Genomic DNA, 20,051 nt, shown 5'->3' with positions numbered 1-20,051 from the left:
CACAGTTGCTGTTGCCCTTGGGGTTGAGCTGGCAGTGGGAGCCCGAAGGGCAGTGGAAGACCCAGCACTGAATGTTTCCCTCTGTGCAGGCACATTTCTGGGTACAACCAGTGGACAGCCAGGTCTTCCCTGCCTAGAGAAGCCACAGGAAGAGCCAGGGAGTGAGGAGGGAAGGGCCAACCCGCCTCCCTGTTCCCTTTCAGCCTAGGCCGGTTTTAGTTCCGTTGGGCTTTTAGCCCTTAGATCCCCGTCAGAGGTACTGTCTTCCCTTGTGGTTCAAGAGGGGCTATTAGATGCATGGTACAGAAGAGAAAAGTGAAGTAGCAGAGGCTGCCTGATTGGTCAGTAGGACAGCCAGGCTTCCACCTTACGACAGCTTGCCCCCTCCACTAGACCATGCTGCCTCACAGTTAATGGATTCCTCAGATTCAAAAGCCCCAGCCAAGGTGTGGTGGTTACGTCATCTGGTGTCAATTTGGACTTGAGAGGATTAAGAGTGAAGGGGTGGAGTCTAGTCTGTCAATCGGGTCATAGCCGATGAGGCCTCTGTGTGAGATTTCTGGGAACGCCTGCATTTCCTCCTTGGAAGTGGAAAACACTCTCTCTCTCTGCTCACACCCTGGGAGACGTAGCAGCTAACAAGACACATGGAACTACCCTAGAACCCTGGAGCTGGAGAAGCCACGTGGAGACTCCCTGCCAGCGATGAGATGCTTACACTGCCACTGGGTCCACAAGGCTTCCCACCCCCTGGCCTGTGATCCTCCTGCATTTGGCGTCATTGCATGTGTTTTGTGAGTCTGTAGAGGACGTTATAGACTGGTATTGGACATATGGGCTAATATCTGACTTATAGACTTGACCTAGACTGGGATGGGGTATTTTCTCAATATTCCACTGTTCTTGTATATAAAGCTCTTTCTTATACACATATGAGTCTCCCTGGGTTTGTTCCTCTAGTGTACCCGCACTCACACACCAGGCCTTGCCAGACCCCCCCCCCCTTCCCCGCCCCCCTTTGCTTGTTACCAGCCTTCACAGCCTCACGCTGGCATCGAGACATGGGTGTCCCAGGCTGGGGCGCAAAGGAAAGATAAAACTCCATCCTCAGCGTGGGTCCCCAACCCGATTGCCTGTCCCCGCTTACTGAAAGGATGTTGCCGTTGGTAGTCATGCAGCGACACTGACTCTTGAGCACACAGCGGTCCTCGCTGAGCACAAAGCCGGGGTTACAAAGGCAGCCCTCGAAGCAGGTGGAAAAGAGTTTGCTGCGCTCGCACTGGTTCCTCAAGCTCCCGCAGGCAGGCGGGCAGGGGGGCGCGCATTGTGTGTAGCTACTGTACCTGGGACATTTCAGAGCTGTGGGCAGAGAGGAGAGTGGGCCAGAGGCTTTGAGGCAGGGGCAAGGGGATGGAGAAATCAAGCTAGGGTTTGGTTTTGTTCTCCTTTGGGGCTATGAGATTTGGGGCGACATTTTTGACCCTGGGAGTAGTAGTTGAGGGTGTGACATGCGCAGTCAAGGGGGTGACAAGATCTGGGATGTTTTCTTCCTTATTGATTCAACAAACATTTGCTGAGGGACCATATTGGTAGGCCCGGAGGAAAGAAAGAAACAGCATCCCTCCCCATTCAGTGTGGGAGACAAAGGTTAACCAGCAACACAGTTCTGATGTGTATGGTGTGTGTGTGTGTGTGTGTGTGTGTGTGTGTGTACAAGGTGTGTTGGGAGCACAGAGCAGAGAGAGCTAAACTCTGGGGAGTTAAGAAAAGCCTTCAAGGGAAAACAGTTGTGAAGAACTAGAAAGATCTACCGTGTTCTTGGATAGGAAGTCAACAACAGAAAGATGTCAAATTCTCCTAAGTTAATTTATACAGTTTGCATGATCCCAATAAAATATACCACCAGGGTTTTACTCTATTCGGATAAGATGATTTTAACAGGAGGTGAAGAAACTAGAAAAGTCAAGGACACTCTGAACCTTAACAGCAATGAGAAGTGAATGTCTCCACCAGCAATTGACACTCATTTGAACTTCTTAACAACACAGCGCGTGTTCCTGGCACAGGAAGAATCAAATGGTCCGATGGAGCAGGAGCTCCACCTAGATGTTGGCCCCAATAGGCATTTGTTGTTAGTGGCCCTCCAGTCCATCCCCACTCATAGCGGCCGTGTGCAAAAGAACAAGACGCTGCCCTGTCCTGCCCCTTCCTCCCGACTGTTGTGCATCTGAACCCGTTGTTGCAGCCGCTGTGCCAATCCAGCTCCTTAAGGGTCTTCCTCTTTTTTACTGACCCTCTACTTCACAAGGACGATGTCCTTCTCCGCAGGCTGGCCCCTCTTGATGATATGTGCAAAATATCTAAGACGAAGCCTCACTTTCTCACTTCGAAGAAGGATTCTGAATGTACTTCTTCCAAGACAGATGTGTTCGATCTTGTGGCCGTCTGTGTTATTTCCAATGCTTTTCATCAACGTTCTGATTCAAAGGCATTGCTCCTTCCTCAGTCTTCCTTAATCATTACCCAGCTCTCCCGTGCACCTAAAGTAGATATCATGGCTGCACCATTACAGTGACCGTCCCCTCGATGGCGAAGCCTTGCTTTTCACCGGGGCCCTCGGTACAGCTTGGACTTCTTCCTTCCACACCCTTGGTTCTTGGGCGCAGGCTCCTGCCGGAAATGCTTGAGCATCAACCAATTCTTTCTGATACAGTGCTTCTGCGTGTTCCTTGTCTCCTCTTTTGATGCTTCTCACACCAGTATTTGACCCACAGACTCCTTCCATGTCTCAGCTGGAGGCTTGAGTTTTTTCTCCAGTTCTTGCAGCTTGAGACATGCCAAGCATCCCCCCCGGCCTTTTTAAAAAAACTGCCGGTCTTTGAAGATTTCATTACAATACTTTACTTCGTATTTTTGAGCTGCCCTTTGAAGTCTGCTCCGCTCTTTCACGTCAGCGTTTCTTCCTTCCGTTTTAGCTACTCTACCTTCAAGAGCCAGTTCCAGAGTCTCTTCTGATATCTACAGTGAACCCTCGCCACTTCGCGCTTCGACTTCCGCGGCTTCACTCTATCGCGGTGTTTGCGTAACAGCGCATGCTCTGTCATTACTGCCACTGATTGGCTCATACTGTACACGCTTGATGCCATAAATAATATAATAAATAATAAATCATCATTGTAACGTCCAAAATGTTTTACTGTATTTTCCCTTTTTCGTTTAATAAATTGGGTAATACGAGTGTAATGGTGATTAAAGGGTGTTTTTTCATGTCCTCTATGCTCTAACTATGAAAATATTTGATTTACAAATAAGGAATCCTACTTCGCGGAATTTCATTTATCACGGTAGGGTCTAGAACCGATTAACCGCAATAAACGAGGGTTCACTGTACTTTGGTCGTAGTCTTTCTTTCTTGTCTTTTTAGTGACCATTTGTTTGCTTTATGTGTGATGCTCCTGATGCCATCCCACAAATCATCTGGTCTTTGGTCAGCAGTGTTCAATACGTCGAATAGGGGTTTAAGATGGCTTCTGTATTAAGGCCATCATTTGGCTCCCGCGGACGTATTCTAATGTTCCGCCACTCGCACTGGCCAATGAGCAGTGGAGGATGTGTTCAGAAGTTTGCCCTTGGCCTCGTTCTGACTGGTGGGACTGAGCAGCTCCACCGCCTCTCTCTGCAGAGGTCATCCATTTGACGCCTGTGTATTTCACCTGGTGAGACCCATGGGGATAGCTGTGGGTTAGGTTGTTGAAAAAGAGGCATTTCCAATAAAGAGGTTTTAGGCCTTGCAAATTTTTATCATACAATCTCTGTATTACTTCTATTGTGAGGGCCCTCTGAGTATTTTGAAACGACTGATCCTTCTTTGTTTCCAATTTTCTTTCTTTTAAACATTCATTTTATTAGTGGCACATACAACTCTTATCACAATCCATACGTGTATCAATGGTGTAAAGCACATTTGTACATTCATTGTCCTCATCACTCTGAAAACATTTGCTCTCCACTTAAACCCCTGGCATCAGCTCCCCAATTTTCATATCCCAACAGCAACTCACTGCCACTGAGCGGATTCTGACTCATTGTGACCCTATAGGACAGGGTAGACCTGCCCCTGTGGGCATCTGAGACTGTAATTCTTGATAAGAGTAGAAAGACACCCCCCCCCCTTTCTCTCTATCTCTCTGAGCAGCTGTTGGTTTCAAACTACCGACCTTGCAGTCAGCAGTCAACATGTAACCACTGCACGACCAGGGAATCCTTTGTAGCCCACTCACCAGACATCATCAAGGCACCTTGGTTGCATGTTTCATCAATTTCAGACTCCACCAGTTGGTTAGAAAACTCATCAACTTCTTCATCTTTGGCATTAGTGGTTGGTGCATCAATTTGGATAATCGTCTTATTCATGTGTCTTCCTTCCAGACAGATGAATATTATTCGATCGCTGATACCGTCACACTTCAGGAGAGAGCGTGATGAGGAATCAGTGTCTCCCTTCTTCAGCGTCACGCTCGGCGGAGGAGACCATGTACTAGACCACATCGAATTGTCTAACTCAAAATGCCCAATGCCAGCCCATTTCAGCTCAAACCTGGTGCCCCCAAGTCCCCCCCAGGGTCTGTGAGGGTCCCTGGGTAGAAGGCTGAGCCAGCCTCCCTGTTGCTGCTTCTTGGAAACATTAGGTAGACCTTATACCTTTGCAAAAACTCGCTCAAGATGGCCCATATACTTCAATGTAAAGTACAAAAGTAGAGAACTTCTAGAAGATGGGGGGGTGGGGGTGGTAATCTAAGGGACCTTGGATTTTGTAATGATTTTTTAGATGTCGCACCGAGACCACAATTCATGATAGGAAAAAAGCCCACATTGGATTTCATTAAAAAGACCTTCTGCTTTCCAAAAGAGGTTATTAAGAGAATAAAAAGATGAAGCACAGCCTGGAAGAAAATCCTTGAGAAACACATATCTGTTGAGATAAGGGGCTTGTCTCTAAAGCGCACAAAGAGCTCTTAAAACAACAAAAGAGCACAAACAACTCAATTACAAAATGGACAGAAGATCTGAACAGATACCTCACCGAGGAAGAGCTGCAGATGGCAAGTAAGCATATGAAAAATGCCCAGCATCGTGTCACTAGGGAGTTATCAGTGAAAGACACCACGTGTTCAACCCCAAACCAAGCCCCCTGCTATTGAGTCCCTCCCAACTCTTGGCAACCCTACATAGAGAGCCAAGACGAAATCTATGTGTGTAGGAGCCTCACCTTTCTCCCAAGGAGCTATTTGGTGAGTTTGAACCCCCAACCTTGTGGTTAGCAGCTCAACACCTAACCCGCAGCACTATCACGTGACCTATCCCTCACTGCCACGGAATCAGTGCTGACTCCTGGCCACCTGCCGTGGGTTTGGGAGACTGTAACAGTTTACAGCGGGAGAAAGACTGGGCTTTCGATGCCTGCGAACAGTTACAGTCTCGGTAACCCACAGGGGGCTGCCAGCAGTCAGCACAGACCCCATGGCAGTGAGTTGGGTTTTTACGGGCATGGAAAGCCCAGTCTTTCTCCCGTGGAGCTGCGGTTGGTTGTGAACTGCCAGCCATGCGGATTGCAACCAGGTGCGTAACCACTACCCGACCAGGGCTCCATCCATTGCCTATTAGAATGACTAAAATGCAGAACAGTGAAACACCAAATCCAGTCACATCCTGCTGAGGATGTAGAGCCACGGTAGCTCCTACCCATTGATGGTGGGCGTGCATGACGATGCCGTCACTCTGGAAGAGACTTCCGCAACTCTTGTTTTCCAGGCTGCAGAGGCTCGCCATTGAATCCAGCCAGTGCGTTCCTAGGTTTTTCCCCAAATGAGTTGAAAACTTATGTCCACACACACAAAAATCACAGGTGACTGTTTCATCACGACTTTGGTCACAGTTGCCTCCGGTCAGAATCAAACACATGTGAGAGGTGAATGGGTGAACAAACTGGTGTCGCCATGAAAACCAACCAAACTCACGGCCGTGGTGTCAATTCAGACCCCAGCGGACTTTTCCCAGGGAGCAGAACTGTGCCAACTCCCGCCAGAAGAAGAAAGCAACTACCAGGTCCCAGAGCCACAGCAGAGTCTTCAGTGCACGCGCTAAGTGAAGCAAGCCAGTCTGGAAAGGGTGCACATTGTCTGATTCTACCTCTACGACAGCCTGCGGGGCGGGGAAAGGGGGGCAAGGAAACTATGAAGAGAAGTAAAAAGATCATGGTAGCTACAGATTCAGGAGGCGGGGAGAAATAGGGGAGGGAGCATTTTGTGGGGGGCAGTGGAAAGAAGGGCGAATGCACGACGTGTGTTTGTCAAAGCTCCCAGAACTGTCCCGCAGCACATGTGGACCCCAACATCAACTACAGGCATCAGGGGAGGCACCAGAGAGGGTTTACCAGCGATACCAAATGCACCACACGAATGTAGAATATTAATCATAGAGGAAGCGGGAGGTAGGGGAGAAACAATATGGAATTCTTTTTTTCTTAATGGGAATGTTTACACCTTAAAATTCATAGACCTGAAACAGTTCTCAAAAACCAACAAAGGGCCAAAGACCATGTCTTGTATGCCATCATTCAAAAGGCAAAGGGAAATAGCCAACTGGGTTTGCATGTGTTTAAGCAACAACAAAACCCTGTCATCGAGTCGATTCTGGCTCAAGGCTGTAACTCCTTATGGGAGTAGAAAGCCTTTCTCCCTTGGGGGAATGGTGGTTTCAAATGGCAGATGGTGGCTAGCCGCTCAGCGAGTATCTACTCCACCACCGGGCCTTCTCTGTCTGTGTTTCAAACTCAAACTGACTGTCATCAAATCGATTCAGACTCATATCAGCCCTATAAGGACAGGGTGGAACTGCCCCTGTGGGGTTTCCAAGACTGTCACCCTGCGGCATTAGAAAGCCTCGTCTTTCTGCCACAGAGCAGCTGGTGGTTTCGAACTCACAGAGCCCAATGGGGGATGCAGTATCCCTGATGCCACCATGGCTCCTCTCTGTGCGTGCTTAGTTATGCAGAAGCCAAAGCTTGGAGAATACTCGGAGGCCGAGAAAAACAGGCGCCTGGTCAAGGTGGGACCTGGGCAGATTAGGGGTATAGTGGGAGGGAGACTTTTCACTGGGTAGACCTTAACCCAGGACTCCTGGTGGTGTAGCGGCTCCTTATTGGGTTGCTAACTGCAAGGTCAGCAGTTCGAAACCACCAGCCACTCCTTGGAAGACCAATGAGGCATTCTACTCTCATGAAAAGTTACACTCCTTCCAACAGCTCACTCTGGGGGCGAATCAACCATGCGGGGAGGGAATGCCCTGGGATGGATGCGGTGGTGATTGTACAATGCCCCCCTCGATATGTTTGAACTATTCGATTCTATGATATGTAAATTATGTGCCAATAAAATTTGGGGGGGGGGGAATAGAGGTATAGTCTTCAGGGTCAACCGAGTGGCAGGAAGGGTATTTTCTGTTGGATCTCTTGATTCTTTAAAAGTTTTGAACCACGTGGCTGCATTACATACTAGAAACAATGTCATGGATTAGTGTGTTAAAAGTTTAAGGAATTGATGATGGTGGCACAACCTTATGTACTAAAAACACTTTTCAAAGCGTATGATCATATATGAAGAGATCTGGAAGGGTACTAAGGAAAGACATTCAGAAGGAAGCCTTGCCCTCTGCCCCAGAGGGAGAAGGCGGAGGGGCTTTGCGGCGCCTCGGGAATGTTGAGTGCGCTGTGGTGTCTGTTGTGATGACTCATGGTTACTGGGAGGGAAAAGCCACGCAGGGGACACGTGTTTAGGAGAAGAGCGTTGGCAATGGACTCAACAAACAGTCGCCAACGGGCAGCCCTGGTGGCAGGAGGAGGGGACGGGGTCCAAAACAGGTCAGGAGCAACGGAGAAAGAAACAAGAGTGGGGGAGTGAGCGTTTAGGGGTATGTAGAAAGAAACGGGGTTTGGAGCAACTTGGAGGGGATCTTAGGGGTTGTATTGGGGGCAGGGGACGGGTGGGGGGGGGCACTCACGGCAGAAAGTGTTGTTTCTCCAAAATGGGGGCCTGAACCCTTGGGTCTGGCAGGCGACCCCAAAGGCTTGCAGGGCGTCACAGATGGCACGGCTCTCTCCTCCAAGCTCACAGAGGTTGTAGGTACAGCCGGTCAGGAAGGACCTGGGGGTCACCTGGGTGGTACATTCCGACCAGCCGGAGCCCTGAAAGGCTGCTTGGCATTGCTGCTGGGCCCTCGTGATGTCCTGTGGCTTGCAGTTCCGATGCGGGTTCTCCCGGTGCTCCAGCCGAACCTCCCGGTCATCTCGTAGGCAACTGGGGACGGAAGAAAGAGGGTCGACACAGGATGACCACTGCCCTGCCCCCTCCGTGAAGACAATTTGGGGCAGAGACCCTGGAAGAACTCTCAGGCACCCCCTTCTCCCTCCAGTGCTACCTCTCTTCTCTGGGAAAATCCTGTCCCAGCTCCGGCCCACCTCCCATGTCGCCTCCGCTCTCTCCCACGTTTCCCCATTCCCCACACTGGCTGCAGCAACCCTGGGCTCCGGAAGCCATCCTCCCTCAAACTGCAGACATCCAGGATTATTCTGGTCTTCCTGGACCAGGCGTGCCAGACAGTCTAGATTCCCAAACCCTTGCTATCATGAACAGATAAGAGCGTCTCAGGGGATAAATCACTTTGAGTCCGAGTCATCCGTATCTCTCCAGCTGTTCCCAAATTCGATGTCATTCTGGGCTAGCTCATCATTGGGCATCATGAGTTCATCCTCTTCCTCGCCATTGAAGTTCCCGCACACACCACAGACCTGCGTGAGCAGAGGGCGTGTTCGGTGCTGAAGGGCCACAGACGGTCGCTTTTCCTCTCTAGGCAGGGAGGTGCACTAACAGCCTTCCCACTTCCTGGAGAATGACTTCTGTGGCCTTGGGGGGCGAGTGGGTTTGTGGGGAGACACCCGGGCCACCTGCTAGGCTACTTCCCCTTGAAGAAGGCCAGGCTGTGCGTTCACCTTTTGATAATAGGCTTTGGGGATTTGGATCTCTAAGAGATGATTGCCATCAAACTTGACCAGCACCCCCAAGTTGGACTTGAACACAGTATAGATGCCATTGACAGTGATGGTGATGTGCCGGATCTGGGTCACAGGGAGCGTGACTGGTTTGCCGTTGACCTGTCAAGGAAGGCGGTGCCCATGACTAGGAGGACACGCCGTGGCACGGTTCCTCTCTCAGCATCCCCTCTCCTCCTTCCCCACCCATGTCCCGCTGCCCCGTTCACCAGCACATGGTGGTCTCTCTGCAGGACGATGTGGGTCCCGTGGATGTAAATGTTGATGTGGTGCAGGTAGTAAGCTGGGGTGTGGCCACTCTGCTTCTCGTTCTTGGCACTGATCTTGAAGAAAGGCAGGTTCAGGTTGGGGTGGCACACCTGGGCCAGGATGTACGTGCAGGTGCCCCGGAAGGAGTGGTAACTGCCGTCGAAGCTCACGTAGTTGGGGTCTCCTGTGACGTGGCACACTCCCACCAGACCTGTGGGGAGGGAAGGAGACGGTCCAGGGATGGCTGGCCTGCGGCGAGCACAGGATCCCAAGAGAAGTGACTTGGAGTTTCTCCCCACCTTCATGAAAAAGTGTGGGGGGGTGTCCAGAGGGAAAGGAGACGACATTCAAGAAAAGACTCAAGAAGGCCATGAGTGAGGGATGGAGGGGGCCTACGGGCAGAGGGGGATGATTCTGCTAAGGGGCGTTAGACTACTCCCCCCTAAGGGTGATGGGTGCAACCGAAGGATGGGTCAAACTTGGGCAGCACTTGCCCACAGTGGGGAGGTCATCTTTTCCTTCCAGAGGCTCTTCCGCCCAGTTGACTGACCACCTTAAGTGCTCCAGAACACAGGGAGGTGGTGCGGCCATGGTGGCTCGTGTCTTGGTGACTGGTGGGCAGCGGGCTCCTCAGTGGGTTCCCAGCCTTCCTACCTGAGGACCGGCAGCGGAGCAGCCCGTCCAGGGGCCAGCACATCTGGGTGGGGCTACATCTGGTGTGGCTGCAGGTGATGTTGTTTTGGCTGGAGCAGGTGCAGAGTCTGGAACAGGTGCTGTCTGCATACCAGCGCTCTCCGACCTGTGGGACAGAGAAGCCGGAGATGGTCCCCCAAGTCCCCCAAGGGGATCCCCAAGACCCTCTTGAAAACATTCATTCATAACAATTTTACTCCCCTGATGTCAACTTAATACATGTTTTTAACAACTGTGCTTGGGAACCCATCACAAGGTTGGATATATAGCCCATCCTCACCCCAGGGGGATGAATAACAGAAATGTGGGTGAAGGGAGACAACAGACAGGGTAAGACACAAAATGAGCACAATAATATATAATTGATCAAGGATTCACGAGGGAGAGAGGGAGGGAGGGAGAGTGGGGAAGGGAGGGGAAAAAAGAGGAGCCGATTCCAAGGGCTCAAGTAGAAAGAAAATGTTTTGGAAATGTTGATGGCAACCTATGCACAAGGGTGTTTCCTACAATTGAATGATGGGTTGTCATCGGATTGTAAGAGCCCCCCAATAAAATGATTAATAAATAAATTTTTAAAATTATATTTGGGTCGTTCACGAACATTTCATAAGACATTAAACAACGCGAGTCATCATCTCCAGGCACTCCCCTGGTAACTGTTTGTATAGCACATGCAAGATAGGCCAGGATTAAAGGTGGGGGGAAAAATCACGAAAAAGCAAAAAAACCTAAAACCAGTGAACTTCGTGGGTTGTTCGTGTGGATACCAGACGGCTCATTTGCACAGCGTCTTCCTCGTCCATTTGCTCCCCGGTTGCCCCCAACATTTCAATACAAATTAAGCGAGCGCAGGCAAAATAATGGAAGCCAGACACAGGCAGCTTTAAAAGCAATAGAATGTGAACCGTTTCTGCCCTTCTCCCGAGCAATTTGGGTCACCCCTCAGTCTGGGGGAAGACTTCGGCAGCTGGGGGCCCACGTGGGCACGGTGAGATTATGTGCCCACAGATCTTGTCTGGCTTGGATCCTCAATGAGTGCTCACGGAAGCGGCAGTCAAGAGCTCCTGAAGACGTGCCGCATCAGGGAACTCTGCTGCGCCCAGCCTCTTTAGAGTCTCCAAGAGCAAGGATGTTGCCTTGAGGACTAAGATGCGCGTCACCCAAGCCGTGGTATTCTCCATCCTCAAAGGCGTGTGAAAGGTGGGCACGGAAAAGGATGGCGGAAGGAGAATGGATGTGTTGGGACTGCGGTGCTGGAGAAGAAGGTGGAAAACACTGTGGACTCTTCAGAGGGCAAACTGATCTGTCTTGGAAGAAGTAAGACCAGAGTGCTCCTTAGAGGCAAGGATGGAACGACTTCTCACATACTTCGGACATGTTGTCGAGAGACGAGTCCCCGGAGAAGGACATCATGCTTGGCAAAGTGCAGGGGCAGCGACAAAGAGAAGATGGATTCACAGATTGGCTCAAGCGTAGGAGCCCTTGTGAGGCTGGTGTGGGACCAGGCAGTGTTTCCTTCTGTCGTGCACGGGGTCGCTGTGGGTCGGAGCCAACTCCATGGCTCCGAACAACATTCCATAAATGCACCTGGTTCAACACATGCAATCCACAGGACAGCTATCTCTGCCAGAGTCCCCAAGGCCCTCTGGAGCCCCTCCCCACCAGGCTCCCTCCTGGAGGCCGCACTGATCTAGCCAACCCTGTCTAGGGCTCTGAGCCGTCCTACTTCCTGGCCTGGGCTTGGCTTGCCCCTGGACTTGCGGCACTGTGACGGGAGGGCATGGGCTGCGGCGGCGCTCTCACCGGGTGGTAGGAGCCCTGCTTATCGGTGCAGCCACACTGGCTGAGGGGCACACAGGAGATCCCGCTCAGAACGTGGCCCCTCTGGCACTCACAGCCCTCGGCACAGGGCAGGCTGAGCGGGCATTCTCTTGGATTGTCCATGCTGAGGCAGGTGGTTGGGCAGGGGCTGGTACAGGGACTGTAGCGGCTGCCAGGTGGGCACTTGAGAGCTAAGAAGAGACACCAAATCAGGAAGGGTCTGGGTGGCATTTCTAGCTCCCCAACCTTGGGAGCAAGAAGGGGCGAGAGCTAGCCGGGGGAAGGAGGCTGTCCCGGTGGATGAGGTAAGCCCAGAAGGAGGCCATGGAGGGTAGCGATCGGGCATGGAGAGGAGGGTCCCATGTCGGGGCAGAGGGCCAGGCTGAGAGTCAGAGAAGGACAAGCCCACCCCACACTCCCAGACGCCCAGTCGGTTCTGACCCAGCGACCCCACAGGACCGGTTAGAACTGCCCTGGTGGGTTTCCGAGACTCATGTCTCCCAAGGAGCGGTTGGTGACTTTGGCCTGCTGACCTTGTGGTTAGCAGCCCAGCATGGAGCCACTACGCCACCAGGGCTCCCAGGGTAGGATCAGCATTTTAGCAAGAAAGAGGAGACCAGGGGGACGCAGCAGGATGCCCCCGGGGTTGTGGGAACAGGTGGCCACATCACTCACGGCAGAAGGTGCTATTCCGCCAGGTCAGGGGTCGGCCAGCCTGGGCGCAGAGGGCCACGTAGGCCTGTAGGGAGTGGCACAGGGCCAGGGTATTCCCGTGGGTCCCAGACTGTCCATCCACACAACTGCTGAAGCTGGCTTGCGGGGACACCACCTCGTGGCACTGGGAGAAGGGTCCTACAAGGTGAGATGGGCAGGTGTGAGGGGAGGTGGGCCACGGAGGGGAGCAGGCCTGTGGAGGCGACCTCTGCACCCACGTCAGGCGAGACCCAGGTTGTCTCCGGAGAACCTCTCCCCTGTGACCCAAGGAAGAGCCCGGGAAAGGGGCCTCGGTGCCAGCATTTCCTCTCGCCTTCCTCCTGAGGGGCCGTGGCACTGCGGTGATGCAATCCACGGGGTCAGTCGTTCAATTCCACCAGCCTCTCCGAGGGAGAAAGGCGGGCTTTCTACTCCCATAACGAGTCCCGCTCTCAGAAACCCATAGGGCAGGTCGACCCTGTCCTATGGGGTCACGCTGCCTGGGAATCAAACTCTCTGGCAGAATCTGCATTGGGTCACCCTTTCTGATTTTCCCAGTTCCTGGGTTTCAGGATCCTGGCTCTTTCTCTGTTAGTAACCAGCCTCCCACCTTCCTCTCCAATTCTGGGGGCGGGTCAAGGGGCCAGGAGGGGGTGTGGCTTACCATAAGGACTGATCAAGATCTCACAGTTCCTGTTCCAGATGTTGGCCACATTTTTCTCTGGGTAGTTGGGGGTCTTGCCACCCGCAACAAAGCAGCTGAATGAGCAGAGGAGGGGGCGTGAGCTAGAAACCCAGACCCGAGGAGAAGCAAGTGGAGGAGGGGTGAGCAGGGAGGGCGGTGACAAAAATGGCACCCCTCCCGTGGGAAAGCCAGAAAACACAGCAGGTAGGACACAGGTTGGACGTCCGGCAGACGTCTTCCCAAGAGAGCGCTCCAAAGATCATTCCAGTAGGGAAGACCCAGCAGGCATGGTGCTAGGAGGTCAGAACCACTTTTCTATTTTAACCAAAGCCAGGCTCAAGAGAGCAGGGTGCAGGCCAGCACCAGGAGTGAGGGGCAGCGGGAGGGGGGGGGGCACGGGCTACTCTCGGAGGTCCAGCCCCCGTCCCCAACTCCCAGTTTGCTGCTCACCCAGATTCAGAGGCAGAAGGTAACAGCCAGGCTGCACCCAACTGGACAGAGTTTTCGGCTGGTTTTTTATCCGGACCCAGGTTGTCATCGGAGCTGTTGTTGTTGAAATTCCCTGAGGAAGCCATGAAGGAGAGGAGGGAGCGCTGGCACCCTCGCCGCTCACTCAGGTCACCAGGGTCCATGCATGAAGGCCAACCCTTTCTTTTCCTCTGTGTCCCCTAGGACTCCGCCCCCCTGGTCAGTGTCCTCGGTTGTTGAGCACTTAGGACACCAGCTGTCAGTCCCTAGAGGACTAGGATTAGGGCTGTGCCCCTAGAGGTGCCAGGGAGACTCACCACACAGCCCGCAGAGCCGGCCGACATAGGTGGAGGGCACGGTGACGTCCACCAAGTGGCTCCCATCATATCGAACCCGAAGCCCAAAGTCCGTTTGGACCAGGATGAAGGAGCCACTGAGCGCCACGCTCATCTGGCCTTGAGCCAGCCACAGAGGCAGGGCCACCCGGCGGTTGCTCAGCTGCAGGGCAGGGAGGGCACGGGAGCCGCGTCAGACGGGCACTCGGGAGCTCGAGATGAGGATGCAGGCAGAGGGGCTCTCACCATCAGAGGAGGGAGGCCACGCAACGAGGGTTTGGGGTCTGCTGTGAGGGGCCTCAGGCACCACAGGTGGGGGCAGGAAAGGTGCAGGGCGGAGGAGCCGGGCAGGCGAGGGCAGTGTGGGGGCTGGGGCTCGCACCATGACCTTGCGGCCTTTGATCAGCGAGAGCTGGACGTTGAAGGCCTGCACGTGGACAGCCTTGACGTAGGAGACTCCCAAGTCCCCGCCTCGGTTCTCGTTGGTGGCGCTCACAGTGAAGTAGTTCTCCTGGGGCTCCACCAGGCAAAGCTTCGTCAGCAGGTAGGTGCAGGTGCCCATGAAGTGGTGCAGGGCCCCATCAAAGGTCAGGTAGTGGGGGTCCCCGGAGATGCTGCAGATACCGATCCCTAGGGTGGGGGTGGGTGGGGGGATTCAGAGACTCACTGTCGCACTCCGAGACCCCTGCCCCAGAGCCGCCACATTGGTGAGTCCAGATTGGGATATGAATGATGCCCACCCCCCACCCCCACCCCAGACCATTTCTGTGTCTCTGGGAGGTATGATCTTGGCTTGCAGATGACAAGGGTCAGAGGAGTGTCTGCCCTGGAAGGCACTGCGTGGACCCTGAGAAGACACCTCTGCTCTGGTCATCCCCCAGCCCACGGCCAGTCACAGTCCCTGCGGCCGCTCACCTCGGGCGTGGCAGCCGTAGACTCCATCTTGCAAGATGCAGACTTCCCAGGGCCCGCACTGCCAGGGCATACAGTGGATGCTATTGTTGCCCTCACAGTGGCAGCGCTCCGTGCAGCCTTCTTTATACCAGCTCTCCCCGGCCTGGGGGAGGAGAGAGAAGCCAGAGCTCACCCACAGGTCTACTGCCGCCACCGGGATGACCTGGGGAGCCTGGCTCCTGCCGCCTAGAAGCTCAACGCTTTGTGGGGGCAAGTGTGGTCCCCATTGGCTTATCGACACTTCTGGTCCGTGGTTCAGCCGACCGCTCTCTGGCCTCCTGGAGCATGCTGGGAGGGAGGGACTCTGTGCTGAGCAAGGTGGACAAGGGGACTGTCCCAACAGACTCACACCCCAGCGTAGGGCAGGGAACAAGCACATCAAGAGCAACGTATGCTCCAATACACCTGACACTCCCACAAGGCAGCCCAGGGCCGGGACGCCGCAGTGTGCCCTTGGTCAGACAGAGGCTGTCTGCCTGACCGTCACCAGGGAGGTTTCCAAAGGAGGAAGCGTTTCAGGGGGCTGTGGGAAGGGAAGTCCTGGGGGTTGCGTGTTGGGCTGCTAACCTCGAGGTCAGCTATTTGAAACCCCCAGCTGTTACTCGGGAGAAAGGGGAACAGATCACAATAAGCCACGTCTAACAACTCCCTCCCCCGGCCCCCACTCCAGGGGGACGAATAGCAGAAACGTAGGTGAAGGGAGACAGCGGACGGTGTAACAGATGAAAACTAAAATAATTTATAAATTATCAAGGGTTCACGAGGGCGGGGGGAGAGGAGCTGAGACCAAAGGGCTCAAGTAGAAAGAAAATGTTTTGAGAGTGATGATGGCAACATACGTACAACTGTGCTTGACACAATGGATGGATGTGTGGGTTGTGATAAGAGGTGTACGAGCCCCCGATAAAATGATTTTTTAAAAAGCACCACCAAGATAGAGGTAGGACCCCAAAAAGCTCCTGCTCCCTGCCATCAAGCGGATCAGGACCCCGAGCGCCCCTACAGGATAGAGCAGAACTACCTCCCCCTTTGGGGGGCATCTGAGACCTCAGATCCTCACAGCCTTGTCTATGGAGCAGGTGGTGGGTTTGAACCGCCAACCTTACAGTTGGCAGCTCCCAGAGAGAGAAGGGCAGGGAGATCTGGAGGCTGAGGAAACCGAGATGGGAGCAGAGGGTGGGAGGGGCGGCAGGAAAAACAGAGGGAAGAGACCCAGGGGTCTCAAGTTCCTCATGAGGGGAGGACTGGGGGGGAAACCATTGTGCAGGCTGCCTAATGGGGACTGTCACCGAAGAGAAAGAGGGTGCCGACTGCCAGCTAGAGGGCCCGAACGCCTGCCAGGCCCCTGCTTTTTGCTATTGCCCGGGCTTGTAAACGTTTGCCACACGTTTCGGAAAGGGAAGACCTATTCGTTTGGCTGGAGGGGTGAGAGGGACACCTCTGGCTGCTCACCTTCACATAGGACCCTGGGGAGCGCAGGCACCCACACTTGTCTTTGGGGACACACTGCAGGCCACTGAGGACGAAGCCCGGGCTGCACTCACAGCCCTCGACGCAGCGGTCAGGGCAGGCCATGCCCGAGAAGCCAGAGTAGCAGGTGTCAGGACAGGACTTGGTGCACAGGGAGTACTTGCTGTTGGATGGGCAGGCCAGAGCTGGTGGGGTGGGGGGGGGAGGCACAAAAACACACACAGAGCAGCAGGGGTGAGGGGGCCGTGTGGAGAGAGCCCATTGCAGCTTTGCTGCCTGCCCCCTCATCACGACCCCTCGGGGCTGCCCTCTGCCCATCTCCTGTCAAGAACGGACTCTTCTCCCATGTCTCCCTGCGCCCCCCTTTCTCAGTAGTTGGCTTTGCCATGCGTGCTGAGGAGGGGTGTGTTAGTCACCTAATCTGGTGTCAATTTGAGGATTAAGAGTATAGGGGTGGAGTCTAAATCTGGAGATAGCCAATGAGACTTCTGTGTGGGCATGGCCTTCTCCTGAGAATTCTGGGACTTCCTCCTTGGAGGCGGAAGACACCTCTCTCTCTCTGCTACTCCCTGGGAGACATTGCAGAAGACAAGCCACATGGACGCAACCAGACCTCGGAAGCCGGGGAAGCCACAGAGAGACCCCTGCCAGCGCTGAGATGCTTACAGCGCCACTGGACCCAAAGGCTCTCTACCCACTGGCTTGTGATCGCCCTGCATTTGGCTTCATTGCGTGTGTTCGTGAGTCTGAAGAGGACTTTATAGATTGGTATCAGACATATGGGCTAATATCGGACTTATGGCCTTGGACAGGACTGGGTTCTTCCTTAATGTACAATTGCTCTTGTGTATAAACCTCTTCCTTATATACATATGTGGGTCTATGGATTTGTTTCTCTAGTCTACCCAGACTAACATAAGGATCATCCGGATTCAGGGGGCAACAAGTTCGGTGTCCCAAGGGTGACAATTGTAGCTTCGTGCCTGGGTCAGTTACAGCCTGACGGGGTGGGTCCCTCTGCTGAAGATTCTACCTTCAAGGTGTGGGACCAAGGGGTCACCATGAACCAACCACAGTGTGGCCCAGGAGGGAAGAGCCTCACAGGGCTGCTTTGGGGGCCCAGACACCAAGGAAACGGAGCCTTGTCCGTGGGCCCCACACAGCACGTATCTAGACTGTGTGGACCTTTGGTGGCAGGGCACCCAGAAAAAGAGGTCCAAGTTCACGCCACACAGCCTCTTGTGGCTCAGGGGGCTTTCTGAGGTTGCAGGTGTCTTTGTGAATTCCTCGAGGGCCCCCCCACCCCGGCCACCCCCCCAGCAGATTTTCCTGTGTGTAAGTGCAGGAAAGCCAACTGGGCGAGCCAATCCCCACCCCCACCCCCCTGAGCTTGAACGGACACCCCTGCTGGGTTCTGAGACTCTACTAGGTCCCAGGGAGGCCCTGCACCCTCTGCCCTGTTCTTGGCACAACTCACGGCAGAACTGGGGGTCTCTCCAGGGCTTCACCATGCGGCCGGCCTCCTGGCAGGCCTCCGTGAGGGCCGCCATCTGGGAACACAGCATGTGCTGCAGGCCCTGGAAGTTACACATGTCCAGCACGCAACTCTCGTAGTAGAAAAAGGGCTTGAGGTGTGGCAGGCAGGCCCTGAGGAGGGGCACGAGGGTCACAGTGGGTGAGGGGCCTGGCCCTCGCAGGAGCCAAGGCCCCAAGGTGCCCTGCCCGGCCAGCCCTGCACTCCTGCATACCCAAATATTCCCTCGGGGTCGATAAGCCGTCCACAGAACTCCGGCCCCAGCAGTTGGTTATGCAAAGTGGAGTCACAAGACGGTGGATTGGCCAGGTTTCTCTCGCACCTGGAAGAGACCCAATCCCCTGACCCTTAGGGATCAAGGCTTGCAGTCCAGCTCTGGGGCCCAACTCAGCTGTGGGCAAGGGGGAAGGAACCTTCTCCAGGCTCTTGCCAGCCCCTGGTGGAGAGCCCGTGAACATGCAGCCCTGCCACACCAAGGAACCAAACTCAGAGTCCATTGGGATTCAGGGAGACCCTAGACCACAGGGCAGACCCGCCCCCTGTGGGTTTCCAAGAATAGAAATCATCTCTGGAGTACACAGCCTCATCTTTCTCCCTAGGCCCAGCAGGTGGTTCCTGAACGGCTGACCTTGTGGTTAGCAGTTCAACAGGAACCCTCAGAGACTGGCCAGCAGGAGGGGGCGGGCGGGGGGCTTCTCAGCATGATTGCAGGCTTGGTGCACACTCAGCTGCCGAGTGAGACCTGGGAGGTCCCAGGGCTCCCGGAGGCATGGCAGGAGAAAGACCTGGAGACCCGTTCCCCCTCCACACAAAATCCACAGCACCCTTCTGCTCTGCGATGCACAGGGTCACGAGAATCCTGGAGCGATTCTACAGTGAGCGGTTGCTTGGGTTTTTGTTTTGCCAGCAGTCGTGGGCCTGAGTGGGAGCAGGAGGAGGCTGTCTACACGCCCCCCCAAGCCCTCCCGCCCCCCCCCCTGTAAAGAATCAGCCTCAGAAGCCCACAGGGCCAGTTCTCCTGTCCTGCAGGGTCAACATGAGTTGGAACCGACTCAACGGCGGCCAGTTGGGGGTGCGTTTTGGTGGGCACGTGAAGGGGTGCTGATGACTTCCTGGGTGCTAGAACTAGGTGATGGCAGCAGGGGGTAGGGGAGCAGAGTGGGGAGAGACAGCCTGGGGCTTCAGAGGAGCGGGAGGACGGAGACGAGCTGGGGGGTCAGCCTGGAGCCCCTGGGGAGGACACCTCACTCACTCCTTCTCCCGGTCCTCCACAATTTGCCAGCTGTTGCCCAGTTCCTCGTCATCCCGGGCCAGGGTCCCGTCCGGCTTCTGGTTGTCGTTGCTGCTGTCGCCATCGTAGTTCCCACAGAACCCACACAGTCCGTTAAAGTAGGTGCTGCCCGCAAGGAGAGCAGGGGCAAAGTGAGGTCTAGGGCCCGGGGGCGGGAGGGGCTGCACGCAGAGACTAGGGGGGCCCAGGAGCAGGATTAAGAAGTCAGGGGCCAGAACAAGGGCCCCCAATGCCAGGTGTCAGGTCTAAGAGGGCCTCACAGCCCCCCCCCCACTGCACCCCCAGGCACCGTCACCCTCTACCTTCCTTCTGCGGTTTAAGGCCCATCTCCCAGCCGCCCCAAATCCCCCAAGGCTCTAAATCTTGCCCGCCCGTGTGTGCCCAGGGTTCTTGTAAAGTGTTTCTTTCTCTCCTTTATCCCTCTGGGGAGCAGTTGCTCCTGGAAGATTGGGGGGGGGACAAGTGGGGGGTCTCAAACAACCACTGTTCTGAAAGCTCATCAATGCCTTGGGACAGTTCCCGCCAGCACAGTCCCAAAGCCTCATGCCGACCTCCTGCTGCCAACATCCTCCTCGGCAGGCAGGCAGGCCTTTCCTTCCTGCCTGCTCCTCTCCTAGGGCAGAGCTGGTACAATGCCCGCCTGCCCCCCCACCGCCTCTGTACTGAGCTCTGTGCTCCCTACCCACCGGGAGGTTCATCGATGGCTGAGGACTGGTAAGTAGAAGGAGCAGAAGAAAGAGAAGAAGCGGGCG

The 20,051-nt window shown here is 54.5% G+C and overlaps 1 protein-coding gene across 1 annotated transcript in view; it reads right to left on the bottom strand.

The window, feature by feature from the left end:
* The window catches only part of ZAN (zonadhesin), a 42,486-nt gene that overhangs the window by 6,858 nt on the left and 15,577 nt on the right, over positions 1-20,051 (bottom strand). Inside the window, 18 exon segments of the mRNA XM_045284606.1 lie at positions 4-133; positions 1,148-1,359; positions 8,059-8,354; positions 8,718-8,845; positions 9,047-9,208; positions 9,316-9,566; positions 10,010-10,154; positions 11,852-12,060; positions 12,545-12,721; positions 13,227-13,321; positions 13,698-13,809; positions 14,033-14,213; positions 14,433-14,680; positions 14,966-15,107; positions 16,457-16,659; positions 17,952-18,121; positions 18,223-18,330; positions 19,261-19,460. Of these exon segments, the coding sequence (XP_045140541.1) occupies positions 4-133; positions 1,148-1,359; positions 8,059-8,354; positions 8,718-8,845; positions 9,047-9,208; positions 9,316-9,566; positions 10,010-10,154; positions 11,852-12,060; positions 12,545-12,721; positions 13,227-13,321; positions 13,698-13,809; positions 14,033-14,213; positions 14,433-14,680; positions 14,966-15,107; positions 16,457-16,659; positions 17,952-18,121; positions 18,223-18,330; positions 19,261-19,460 (3,169 nt within the window).

Source organism: Echinops telfairi, unplaced genomic scaffold (genome assembly GCF_000313985.2).
Source record: "Echinops telfairi isolate 266 unplaced genomic scaffold, ASM31398v2 ScPeMD7_5;HRSCAF=22, whole genome shotgun sequence".
Lineage (NCBI taxonomy): Eukaryota > Metazoa > Chordata > Mammalia > Afrosoricida > Tenrecidae > Echinops > Echinops telfairi.
Note: the sequence above shows the minus strand (reverse complement) of the source record. Positions and strands in the feature narration are given on the sequence as shown.